The following is a 13,343-nucleotide window of genomic DNA, read 5'->3' on the forward strand; positions in this document are numbered from 1 at the left end:
ATAAAAAGGACAAATCCAGCTCGGCACTGAAAATGTCGGCGCCGAAACTCAAAACTCTTCTTTAAAGCCATTGGAGCCTATTTTAGAAACAATGAAACAAAAGCTGTATCCAAAACAAAAGGAAATTCATATAAATCCTGATACTGGGCACATTACAACTAAGACAGTAATACCATCTTCCAAAAGGAAAATAGACTCTGAATATAAAATTCCTCTCGAGAAGAAAAAGGACATGGCTCTAGTCCTATTAACATTCCTCAAACCCCTCCACCTTCTTCACCAGTACCTGTTATACCAGCTTCAGACCCTTTACACATCACACTAACAGGCTCTCCTAATGCAAATCCTGATATAGTAGATGATGACACATATGATCAGCCACTACAATATAGACCCACCTGTATCTGTATCCAGCTAAACCTTCCCCTCCTGATGATAATACTGCATATCAGGAGTTAATTGCTAGGGCAGCCACTTACCATGGGGTTACTTTACATAAAGAAGCCCTGGAAAAGGTTTTCCTATTTGAAACCTCAGGAAACATACATAGAACATCACAATCTTTGCCAAATGGTAAAGGGTATGATGAGGTATGCTGACGATATTTTTAAGGATCCAGTTAAAGCATGTATCCTAACACTTAGGGTGGACACAAATATAAACCCCCACCATCTGACCCAGTTTTTATTAAGGGCCAGTTGCCTTTGGATTCTTTAGTAGTCTCTAGCGCCCATAAAAGGGATAATTCACAAACTTCAGGGGAGGCACCACCACCTGATAAAGAATCAAAACTAATAGATACCCCTGGGAAAAGAGTAGCTGCTCAATCAGCCAGCCATTGGCGCATAGCCAATACACAAGACCTATTGGCTAGGTATCATAGGGCACACTGGGACGAGATAGTCAATACCAGCATTCTATTTAGGAGACATGCATGGCTCAGAATTTCTGGTTTCAAACCAGAAGGTCAACAAACTATTCTTAATGCACCTTTTGATAAGGTACACCTCACTGGGCCTCAAATAGACCAATCGATTGAAAAGATGAAAAAGGATCTCCTTCTACTAGAGGTTCCTTTCGTTGCTCCTTTTACAGAGCGGGCTTCAAGACTAACACCACAGATGCCAGCACATCTTCATACAAAACACAATCTTCCCCCTCTATAGGATTCTAGAAGGGTGGATATAGGGGTAACAACTGTAAAGGTGGAGGTACACCACCACGCACCTCTCCATACACTAACAAGCAGTTACTTGCTATCACTTCCCCGATCATTCATTACCTATAGGGGGAAGATTACAACAGTTTCTTCCCATTTGGCAATCAATAACATCAGGTAAATGGGTGTTGGACATTATCCAACATGGTTATTGCCTGGAGCTCACAAGCAAGGTTCATTAAGGCCAATCTTGGATCTCAGGCCATTAAAACTATACATATTATCAGAACACTTCCATATGGTCACACTGCTTTTACAGCAAGGCGACTTTATGTCAACACTAGACTTAAAGGGTGCATACTTTCATATACCCATTCACCCAGCACATCGCAAATATCTCAGAATTGTCATAGGAAAAAATCATTATCAATTCAAAATACCTCCATTCATAGTAATAACTGCACCCAGAGTGTTCACCAAATGCCTTGCAGCAGTTGCAACACATCTATGAAGACAGCAAATCCTTGTCTTTCCATACCCAACGATTGGCTTATAAAACCCAAAACACATCCCAAATGTGTGCATCACACACAAACCACCATAACCCTTCTACTTCAGTTGGGATTTACGGTCTATGCACAAAAATCTCATTTACAACCTACTCAAATACAACCATATGTAGGAGCCATTCTAAACACTCAAATGGCTCTAGCATATCCCAATGCAGCCTGGATTTCACAATTTTATTGTTACTCCAGTTTCAAAACAACCACTATCTACAAGTCAGAATTTTCATGCAGATACTGGGGATGCTGGCATCATGCATTGCCATAGTGCCTTATGCAAGACTAAACATGCGTCCTCTACAAGAATGCTTAGCACGTCGGTGGAATCAATCACAGGGTCAGCTAACAGATCTAGTGTTGGTAGACAGCCGCTCTCATCGCTCTCTGCAGTGGTTGAACACACAAAATTTATCAAAAAGGCGGCCCTTTATCAACCCTATTCCACAAGTCGTGCTCACAACAGATGTATCTCTCACAGGGTGCGGGGGCACATTTACATTTAACAGTTCAGGGTATTTGCGATTCCTCCCAATAGAACCATCACATCAACTACCTAGAACTGCAAACAGTTCAGCTAGGGAAAGTTGTCCTAGTCCAGACACACAATATGACAACACTGTACCATGGACAAAAATGGGGGCAGGGGGTGGAGTACACTCTACAGCTGTCAGCCCATTTGGCGTTGGGCAATTCATCACAAAATCCAACTCCTGGCAGAACTCCTTCCAGGAACAGACAATATCTTTGCCAACCTCCTCAGCCGAATAAGGCAACAAGTACAGGAAAGGGAACTTCACCCACAAGTTCTCCTTCTGTACTTCCAAAAATGGGGATTTCCACAATTAGACCTCTTTGCCGCAGCAGAGAACTCAAAATGCCCAGACTTTGCCTCCAGGTTCCCACACCCTATATCCAAAGGCTGGTCAACTGGTCAGGGATATTTGCTTACTCTTTTCCTCCTCTCCCTCTCCTTCCATTTCTGGTTTGGAAACTCAGGCAGACCTCTCACACTGATTCTGGTAGCCCCCACTGGGCTTGTCAACCATGGTTCACCACACTATTAGGACTCTCAATAGTTCCACACCAGAAGCTTCACATAACTTCAAACTTTCTCACATAGAACCATGGAGAAATCAGACATCCAAATCCCAAGGGATTTAACCGACCGATTTGGCATCCTAAAGTTATAGAGTTTGGATACTTAAGCCTACCACCAGATTATATGACAGTTCTTAGGAAAGCAAGAAGACCCACCACTAGGGCATGTTATGCAGCAAAGTGGAAAAGGTTTGTGATATATTATAATAACACAATTTATCTACTGGATGCATTTATACAAAATATTATTTGTTATCTTTTGCATCTACAGAGAGGTGGCTTATCCTACACATCCATTCGATTACACCTTGCAGTAGTAGCTGCATATCTTCAAAACAGATAACATTTATCACTATTCAAAGTTACAACAATTAAGGCCTTTATGGAAGGCCTTAAAATAATGCTCCCTTGATGCTAATGTACCCACAATGCTAGATCTGTCAGCAGCATTTGATATGGTGTCTCACCAGCGACTTCTTGAAAGATTACAGGAGATCTGGATTCATGGTACGGCTCTGCAATGGTTAGCTGACTTCCTATTAAGCAGAACCCAAATGGTCATCTTGGGCCCTTATAAGTCTAGAACCATGTCATTGGGCTATGGTGTCCCTCAGGGCTCCTGTCTCAGCCCTACTCTTTTTAACATTGTCAGAGATTTTGGTTTTGGGATTGTTTCGTATGCTGACGACACGCATCCTCTTTTCTCCTTTGAAAACAGTCTGTCCAAATCAAAAGCATCCCTTTCCGCCGGGATGAAAGCCATGGCAACCTGGATGTCAAAAAACAGACTTCATCTTAACCCCACAAAAACTGAAATTGTTATTCGGACAGGCCGGACTGGTAGCCATCAGAACTGGGTTTTGCCCCGGTACCCATATTTGTGGTAAAAAAAACCTGGGAGTTCGCCTGGACCAATCCCTCTCTGACGGAACAAACCTCCGCTATTACAGGTTCTTGCTTCCATATGCTGCGTTGCTGAGAAGAGTCTTTCCTTTACTCTTCTCAAGAAAAACACTTGTCCAGGCGCTGGTGATCAGCCGTCTGGACTATAGCAATTCACTTCTGGCCTCCATAAATGAGAAGCTGCTCTCTAAACTTCAGGTAATTCAGAACATCGCCGCACGTCTTGTTTGTAACATCGCATCCCCACCTCCCCCACCCCCTGGCACGGCAACTGCCCCTCTTCTTCAGTCCCTGCACTGGCTACAGATGAGAAATAGAATTATTTTCAAGATCTGCTGTTTAACCCACAACGCCCTCCATGGACAAGGACCCTCCTATTTAGCCTCAAAACGTTTGCTTTACACCCCTCCCAGACTTTTAAGATCCTGTGACAAGGCCTGACTTAAAGTCCCTAGGTTCAGAAAGGCTAGGTCAGGCTGCAGATCGTTCTCCTTCCTTGCCCCTCATCTTTGAAATAAACTGCCATTGCACCTACGCACTTGTGAAAACCACTTGCATTTTAGAAAAGTGCTTAAGACCTACCTATTTTAAGAGTGCCTTTTCTTCTGCCTGCTACCCGTCGTCTTGGTCCCACGCCGAGATACCGCTTATGGGGTGATTTGAGTGCGTAATAAATTAAAATGACATAACATAATACCACCCAAGGTACCACCTGCATCTGTCTGGAACCTTAACATTGTTTTCACAAGGTTTATGGGTCCACCTTTTGAACCTTTACACAATTGTTCATTACAATTTCTTTCATAGGAAGTTGCCTTTCTAATTGCTATCACTACACTAAAACGTTATAAAAAAAAGTTGGCTTGAGCAGCACTCCCATAAGTAATCAACTAGGTTGTTCCCACTGAACAATTGTCACAGACCAGTAGTAGTATGCTATGTATCATATCAAAAGTCCTTATATTATATGCAGGATGTACATGTTGAATAAGGATAACAGCCAACACGTGTTTCGTCTGTACCAGGTGAGTACAAATGACTTTTTCAAGGCAATAAGAAAGTACAAGATGCATTCAAAGAGGTTCCAATCAGTGTAACTAATGAAGTCAAGATCCACGAAAAGTATCCAATGTGTCAATCCTCCGTTTGAGCAAGTCGTGCTTATAGTGTGTCCGTACAGTTTAAGATTTAATCGAAGCGTAGCATGTAAAGATTAAAGAGCAAGACAAATAAAGTTAAGTACACGCAGCTTGCTCTAAACCCCCTGGGGTAAAGTTAACACTCAACAGGTTTTCACGTAAAGGTGAGCAGGCACAGCATGCGTTGACATAGTCACGTCTATAAGCTCATGTCCAGAGAAAAAGTAACGCGCATGATAAACCAGAGAAAAAGTAACGCCCATCCGGGTTCCGAGGAGCACGCGAGGTGACTATCCGTCGAAATGGTCTTCGCAAACATATGGACGACAAGATTTCCGTTTGGGTTTCTCCTACTTTCAAATACATTCCCCTAACGGAACACGGTTAAATTATTACTCCTTTCCAATCGAGGCTACCCTGGATTGCAATCGAGATAATCATAGTATTCAACCTCAAATTGACTGCTCTTACACTGGGCGTTCGTCTGAGCACGCATACTACGTGGCCCACACAACTTATTGAAAAGTGACGACCAGCACATATGTAATCAGAGCCCATTTAAAGCTAAACCTGCTAGTGATTCCGTCGCTTCAACAACTAGACTTGTGATATACCATTAGTAAACAGGCACTGGTGAATAACCTGTATGGCCCCCTGACGAAGGCACATGCCGAAACGCGCATAGGATTGTGGAAATATCCTAAGGCCATATCATTGACACATTTGATAAATTGTGTAAAATATTGTAAACATTGTTATTAACACTGTGTCTTTTCTACATTGTTTATTTTTCGGAGATTATTCATGCCATCCATGGTTTAATACCATTTTGTATATAGCAATGAAACAACCGTGATTATTTTCATGTATATATGTAAAAGGAAAAAATGAACTTTTTTCTTCATTCAAAACTATTAAAGAATTGTTATAAAAATAGCCTTTATAATTAGTCATGCTTTAAAGAGTTATGCTGGCTATGTTTGCTGGAATTAGGACATAATTACTGTTTCCTAAATCTTTGTTCTTTTCACTCAATGTTAAATACCCTGATTTAGGACTAACAATTAGGGGTATCCCTCTTTCCACACAACACCCACTGGTTAGCCATCTCTTTGGGAGAATACTGCTATACAGTCTATGCAAAGCGTGTGTATCTACAGCACACATGCCACGAACGGATTAGGTTACTTACCCTGTAAGCATCTGTTCTTGGCATGCAGAGCTGTAGATTCACATGCGCCCTCTCTTCTCCCCGGGCACCTGTGGTTGTTGCAGTTATTATTATTCACGATGCATACGCAAGGACATCTCTATACTACACTTACTTACTCCATTCTCACCCTCTTGCGGGAAAACAATTTAACAATGGAGTCGTTGCCCATGCACATTATCACTGAAAGGAGGAGTCACTGAAAGGAGGAGTCACCTTACCTGGTGACTGGAAAAGACTTCTTCGAAGAAAATCAACTTGCAAACATCAGGATCCAACACTAGATTGCATGAGTATGCAAAGCATGTAAATCTACAGCTCTACATGCCAAGAACAGATACTTACAGGGAAAGTAACATAATCCTTTTGGTGGGTGCTCTAGTTAACCGTAGGTTCACAAACCTCCCTCCTTCCCGTTCTGAGGAATGGTCTCCTTTCCAATCTAAAAATATTCCAATCTATGAATCGGCTCACTGGTACTGCTGAGTGTTGGATTCTGTGAGTGAGGGTGCAGACAGAGTCAAGAGAGCAACTAACATCCGCACACAGGGATGGCACTCATATGGAGCTTTGTTCGTCACTTCTGGTGCTGAACGAAGTTGGTGCAGAGCCGTGCAATGCCACCTGCCAGCATGCAGAAGTAATGGTGTTAAATCTTCCGTATCCAGTCTTGTGCATGGGAATATTCCAGAGGTGAGGAATCTGCGGTTAGATGAAGTATCCTCTAGAAAGAACATATGGGAAGGTAAATAACTTGTTCTTTGCTAATCTGTCTGTTTTTTAGAAGGGATTATGAAGGAAACCCTGGATATTGGCATGTTAGGCTTTATTAAGTCCTTTGAGAACACTTTTGACAAATTGTTAGGCATCTGTTTTGAAACTATTTATGTGCAATCAATAGATAAACTTCAGGACATGTACAAAGGCTTCAAACTGCAGACTAATAGAGGCTGATTTAGCAAAAACTTGTTTGGAAAAGGGAAACTGTAGAGAAATGACAGTTGGCACACCTCAAATATTAAATCTGCTTACCATAGCTGCAGTACCTTAGGTACCACCATAATTTACTTAATCTAGCCTTCTATACCGACCAACTATATGTATCCTTCCCAACTCTACCAAACTTAACCTAGTCCGACCTCTGCAATGTGTATGTTTCATGCCTATCCGAAGATGGCGTTTTGTGAAAAAGGAAGAAGTTAAACCAATGGGAGCTCTAATAATGGTGTTGGTATGAAAAAATCCTCTGCATGATAAAGACGTGTACCCCTGCTCTGAGTGCCCAACTGTATTGTTGTCTGAATCCCTAATACGGATTTGTTTTGTCTTAGGCGTACACATATCATGCATGACATAGGCCTGTCTCGCAGATTACGGTCATGTTGGACCAGGAGGGACGGCCAAAGCGTTACCTTCTTAGTGGTGGAAGGCTACTGCCTTCTCCAGTTGTTAAACAGCACAGGTGCAGTGGCAGCACCATACTGTCCTCATCAGTAGTAGTTACCAGGTCCTTTTTACCCTGTAGGCCTTACTCAATTTTTTTAAAGTTCTGCTGCTGTGTGTTTATCTCACCATTGGCCTTCAACAGGCTGATGTAGAAGTGCGTGAGTAGTAAAAACGTGTTGAGTGCATGTGAGCGTGCAAGACATTCACTGCACAGAGCAGTGTGGGACGGTGTGCCCATGGTAAATGTGTGTATGCTGGCAGGATGTGTTTAAAGTGACACACTCTGGTGCAGTACAGAGAGACTGTTGTATTGAACAGCGTGCGCAGACTGAGGGTGTGTGATGCATGTTGATATGCTGGTGGTAGCTTGGTACATGGGCACAACAATAATAGACATGGACTGTGTGCAGTAGAGGAATCTTCCCCCAGACAGAATTGTATATTGCTGCATTCCTGTAAGCTGGGTGGGACAAACACTGAGGGAGGGGAAGCCAGGCTCTCCCTGTGCATTTCAAAGGGCTCTTTGATTCACTGACAGATCACAAGGAAAGGGGCCTGGACACATCTCAGGAAGAGGAATAAATGGCTGATATGAGAATCATGAAGGGTCAGGCTGAGGACCCAGGATTAAACTGATGCACAGACCATCTTGTTGTGGGTTTTTCAGCTTCGGAGTCCTACCTGCTGTGACAGACATCTTTCACGAGGAAGAAGAAACGAGCGAGATGACCATTTTAAAGAAGCAAAACCCAACATGAAACTTCAACGGTCTAGACCCTAAATCACATTTTATGTCTGAAAAGGAACTATAAGTAGGAGAGTCTGAGTCCCCAAACTTGCTCATCTGCCGAGCAACCAGCAACCAGTCGGGCTGCATGTGAAAGGGAAACTGCTGGATTTCTGCCTGTGACCAGGAATTGGGGCCTAGCCTGCTAGTCTCCCTGCTGGGTTAAGGGACAGCACCTAAGGGAAACCAAGATCACATGCACTGGTGTCTGAAGCACCAGTAACTGCCTGCTCGTCAAGACCCGGTGTGCTTGTGAGTGAGAGGTCCATGTTAGAGGTAGCAAGATCCAGAGAGGAACCCAGACTTGTGGAGCTCCTGAGCGAGGTGTGAGGCGCTGTGCTGCACCGATCGGGCCTTTGCACATTTGCAACTCTGTGAAATTTGGTGACACCATATGCCAGGAGGGGGCCGCCCTGCACCAAGGACAGTGATGTGGCAGTTGGTGACCTCATATGCCTGGAGGGACCGCCATGTGCTAGGGAACTGTGTCGCAGCGATCGAACCGTTGCCTGTGTGAAGGAAGTTGCTGCGACCCCATGTGCCAGGAGGGGCTACTCTAAGCTCTGACGCTGGTGGTCTGGGTTGTTGCCTTTGGCCCAAACATTCTGCTACAACCAAGACAAGGGAGGCTTTGTATCCCAGAAGGCCTGAGGACAGACAAGACTCTGTTAAAGACCCTCTAGAGCCTGCTGGAGACAGGAGACTGCCCCCATCCCGAGCAAGGAAGAAAAATACTTACTGATTGTGGCTGGAGCCGGAACAACTCCTATCGCCAGGACGCTGGTAAGCGTAGCTCAGGAGAGAGGCTGGCCGTCTGAATGCGCCCAGCCTGACTTTGCCGATCTGGGCCAGGACCGCACTGCACCGCTGCCATGGTTCGTACTGCCAGAGCGGGTAAGTGAGAACTGGGCCTACTAGACCCCGGGGGATATACTGCCTTTGGTTTTTGCAACCCCACTTGACTCAGTGACTACACCTTATTGACAGAGTCCAAGAGGGGGAATCCCCATTAACAGGACCTAGTAGTATACATTCCCTGAATGTTGCCGCATGTGGGTGGGAAATAACACCACACACGTTACCTGGGAACTTAGTAGCCTGGGGAGGGGGTGGACTGCTCACTACTAGGGCGCCTCAATGGTGCCTGTGTTACTGCTTATTGAATGTCTTTTTACCTTTGCATTTTTAGAATTAAAATACTTCTTTTATACAAAATAAGTATTTGACTGGACATTGATTTATTGTGTGTGCTGCGTGCGCGTTGGATTATGAATTATGTTAACTGATCTGTATCTACACTTTCCTCCGAGGGAACCTTGACTGCACATGCTATGCTACTAGCTGAGAGGCAGGTGTAGGTGCTTGACCCAGTTGATTGGGATCAATAGTAGGGTGGGTCCAGGGACACCAGGGGTAAATGGCCTCAACCACCTTGGTTAGACCCAGTAACTCTTGCTTGCCCCGTTGCCCTCTGAATGGGATTGTAACAAATGGCTTTTGTTGTTCCAAGTTCTACAGAAAACACTTGTGTTGAACTTGAAGGATCTTAAGTAAGGCTGGGCGTAGTTCGCGAAGTAGCACTATGCGAAGCTACGCAAAGTGCACTTCGCACTACGCGAGCTGCGTAGTAACATGTTCGCACTGTGCAAGATGTTGTTTTCAATGATTGCACAGTGCGGACAAGCAACCGGCACTGTGCAATCATTGAAAACGGCATCTTGCACAGTGCGAGCTGTAGTTTTCTGCTGCTCGAGTAGATTTTTACTCGAGCAGCAGCTTTCTCAACGCGGACTGGTAGTTTCTCATCGCGAGCGGTCGCGAGCATACGCGACCACTCGCAATGAGAAACATGACCTCCTCGCGTTGAGAATCTCGCCGGGAGGTAGGTTTATTTTCCACGCTCGCGATCGCCAACTTGATGTTGCTGATCGCGAACGAGGAAAGTCTCGCCGGGATGTCATTTTGCTTGCTCGCGGTCGCCAACTTGACGTTGAGGACCGCGAGCAAGCAAAAAATGACCGCTGCACTACGCAACACTACGCTACGCGTGTTTGCACTGTGCTACGTGCAATTCGCGTAGTGCGAAGTTGCGCAAACTACGCGAGCGTAGCGTAGTGTTTTGCCCAGGCTTAATCTTAAGTAACGGTCTACAGCACTGGATCTTAGCCTGGGGGTCGCGGGTCCTAATCAGGGATTGTAAATCTAAATAATATTAAAATCAATACATTAACATTTTGAAAGTATATATTCATAAAGATGCAAAATTGAAATATCAAACTCTTTTCTATATTTGATGGCGAATGTAACACATATTTCAATATTTGAACGTTTGTTTGGTATATATTTGTGTTTGTATGTTTGTGTATTATTTTGAGTTAAATCATAGAAATTGTTGAGGCCAGAGGTCCCCAGCCTCCAATAATGACTCAGTGGGGGTCCCCGGATTCTAGTAATGATTCAGTGGGGGTGCATATAAGTCAAAAGGTTAAGAACCGCAGATCTATGGTACAGTATCAGGAAAGTGCCGATTGCAGATTTTGAGGGGCTTGAAAATATGAACGCTATGGTTAAAAAAATAAAATGATACCTCTTGGCTTTGCTACGGATTGTTGAAAATGTTGCTATATCAGAGAACATATGCATTTTAGTTTCAAAATCTCATGGCCTGGAAATATGACTGTTGTGTGTCACAGTGGATTGTCATCTGTAACTGTGCTAACCCATTACATTGGGAAGAAAAGAGAAATATTTACAAAACCAACACAATTTAAACTAGAGTTTTCTGAGGATATTGGTGCCTTGAATCACCACCATGATAGGGGCTGTCAAGTTATAATAAATGCCTTCACTTGTATAAATTGTCTGGTTCCACCAAAGTTTATACCCTACCAATAATTTTGTTTTGCAGATTTATTGCCTTCTCCTTTGGCTGCGCCACCTGTTGCAGAAGTTAAAATTAAGGATGCACAGGAGCTTTATGATGATATGGATGACGAATTTGTGGATGTCTTGGTGGCCACTGCTGCCGAGACAGAAGCCTCGGTGATGGATGGTGCCGCCAGTGCATCTGTATTGGATGATGCTAGTAATTATATAGCTCTAGAGGTTGCAAATCTCGATACAACAAAGGCTACCACAGATAAGGTGGCTGCAGCTAGCATAGTAGCAGACGTGCCTGCCATTGCTTGTAGGAAAGAGGCTGCTGAAACGGCTATGGTTGAAGATGCTGCTGCTGAAACATCTGCGATGGAAGATGCTGCTGACACAATGGTAGATATTGATAAAGGTGAAGGTGCAACTGCTTTCATTACCGAAATGACAGTGGCAGAGATATCAGTTGACACAGCTGTGTCTGATAAAGACACATCTGTGGGAAATGTCTTTGAGGAGCCTGTGCATAAGGTTGCTGGTGATTATGAAACATTTGCAGCAAAGGTTGGTTCTGAAGCTGCCACAGAGCAGGAGGCTTTAGATAAAGGAACATCTGAGCCAAACTTTGATTTCGCTGAAGACAGGACTACGTGTGTTGGTGCTATAATTAAAGTAGATAATACTGACGCAGTTGTAAATTCTGCTGATTATTCCACAGTATCTGCTGCAGGTGATGCTTTACATAAAGGTGTCGTTGATTTCGGTTCAGTTGTATTGGACAGTGCTGTTGATAACCGCGCAAACAATCGATCTTTTGTGAAAGATGCCCTTGTGACTGATCCTGCTTTTGTAGAGGAAGCTGCCAGTTCCACTGCCTCTGGTATGCATGAAAAAGAAGCCATCAGTGTGAGCATAGACACACCGCAACAGAATCCTTTGGGAATTGATTAAATGCATTAATTGAATCAACATCTATATGTGTGAGAGGCTCTTTGGTGGAACCCGTTTACAAAAAATGTCTTTTAGGAAACTAAGCTGTGTGGGCTTCATACATTATGTAAATCGCACAATTCAACAATGGCAAATACGTTGTTTCTAAACTGAATCAAAAACTACATAACTATGTTTGCAAAGCCTATGTGAAAGGTGAAAATTAGGGAAGCCATGGTATGGAGAACGTCGTTCGTGAAGATGACTGGGATCCAGAGTTTGGTTGGTTGGTTTGTTGTTTTTTTTTTTGCTTTTGCAAAGTTAAATTCACACATACTGGCAGTTGGGACGTCCGCAACCTGAAAAATTCACACCGACTGCTAATTGCAGTATGAGGTTTAAAGTTTTGACTAAGTTTATAGATCAATTGTATTGCTAGCATGCAAGGAAATGTTTGGTACAGAGAACTCAAAATGGCGAAATATTTGGACAGTTGAGGCGGTTTCTTACCGCTTAACCGAAAATGGGTGCACCCTACTCTTCAGAGACTTGTACTTCAGGTTGTTGCTAAGTGTTCAGTCGTTAGCATTTTAGAGATAAAGGAACGAAGTATGCGTTTTGGCAAATATCCAAAATTCTCACTACAAGTGCTACCTAGTTTGTACTTTTTCTTTACGCCGACACAAACGTGCAAAGGTTTTCCAGCTGTTAAGAGATTTTAGCGTTGTAACCTTATGACAAATAGGCGAAAATTTAAATGGAGAACATAACTGCTAGTGTATTTAAATTACTTCTTGTGAATATATTTTATGTCTTATTTGTATGATGCACCAAGAAATAAAAATGTTTTGAAGATTCTAAAAGTAATTTCTTGATCGGTAAGTGGCAAAAATCTATGTAAAATAGGAGCAAAGTTTTTTTTTTTTTTTATTTAAAACCTGGTCACGGTTCTTGAGGCTTGCCATTAACTTGGAATAGGTGGGGGGACACTGAAAAATGTTACAAGAAAGATGTGTTATTTAGAATCGCAACCTTTTAGAGTGCCTAACACTATCAAGTAAAGATCCCTGGAATGCTAAAACTGTTATACTATCTTTTGAGAGAGTGTGTCATAGCGCAGTTCTTATGTAACTAAATAATGTAAATTACCAAGTTTAATGGTACTCAATTTACCCAACTCCAAAGGTTTAAAGGCAGAGTTGGCGTTATTGGTTTTCAGTTTTTGACCTGTATA

At 43.2% G+C, this 13,343-nt stretch overlaps 1 protein-coding gene across 4 annotated transcripts in view; it reads left to right on the forward strand.

Moving 5' to 3' along the window:
* TIPIN (TIMELESS interacting protein) overlaps window positions 1-12,972 on the forward strand; it is a 233,147-nt gene extending 220,175 nt beyond the window's left edge. For all 4 annotated transcript variants that reach the window (XM_085644621.1, XM_085644622.1, XM_085644623.1 and 1 more), the window contains one exon: window positions 11,217-12,972. In XM_085644621.1, coding sequence (XP_085500747.1) covers window positions 11,217-12,130 — 914 coding nt within the window. In that variant the 3' untranslated portion in view covers window positions 12,131-12,972. The remainder of the gene's footprint in view (window positions 1-11,216) is intronic.
* The last annotated feature ends 371 nt before the right edge of the window (window positions 12,973-13,343 follow it).

The sequence above is a fragment of the Triturus cristatus genome, chromosome 3_1 (assembly GCF_964204655.1).
Source record: "Triturus cristatus chromosome 3_1, aTriCri1.1, whole genome shotgun sequence".
NCBI lineage: Eukaryota > Metazoa > Chordata > Amphibia > Caudata > Salamandridae > Triturus > Triturus cristatus.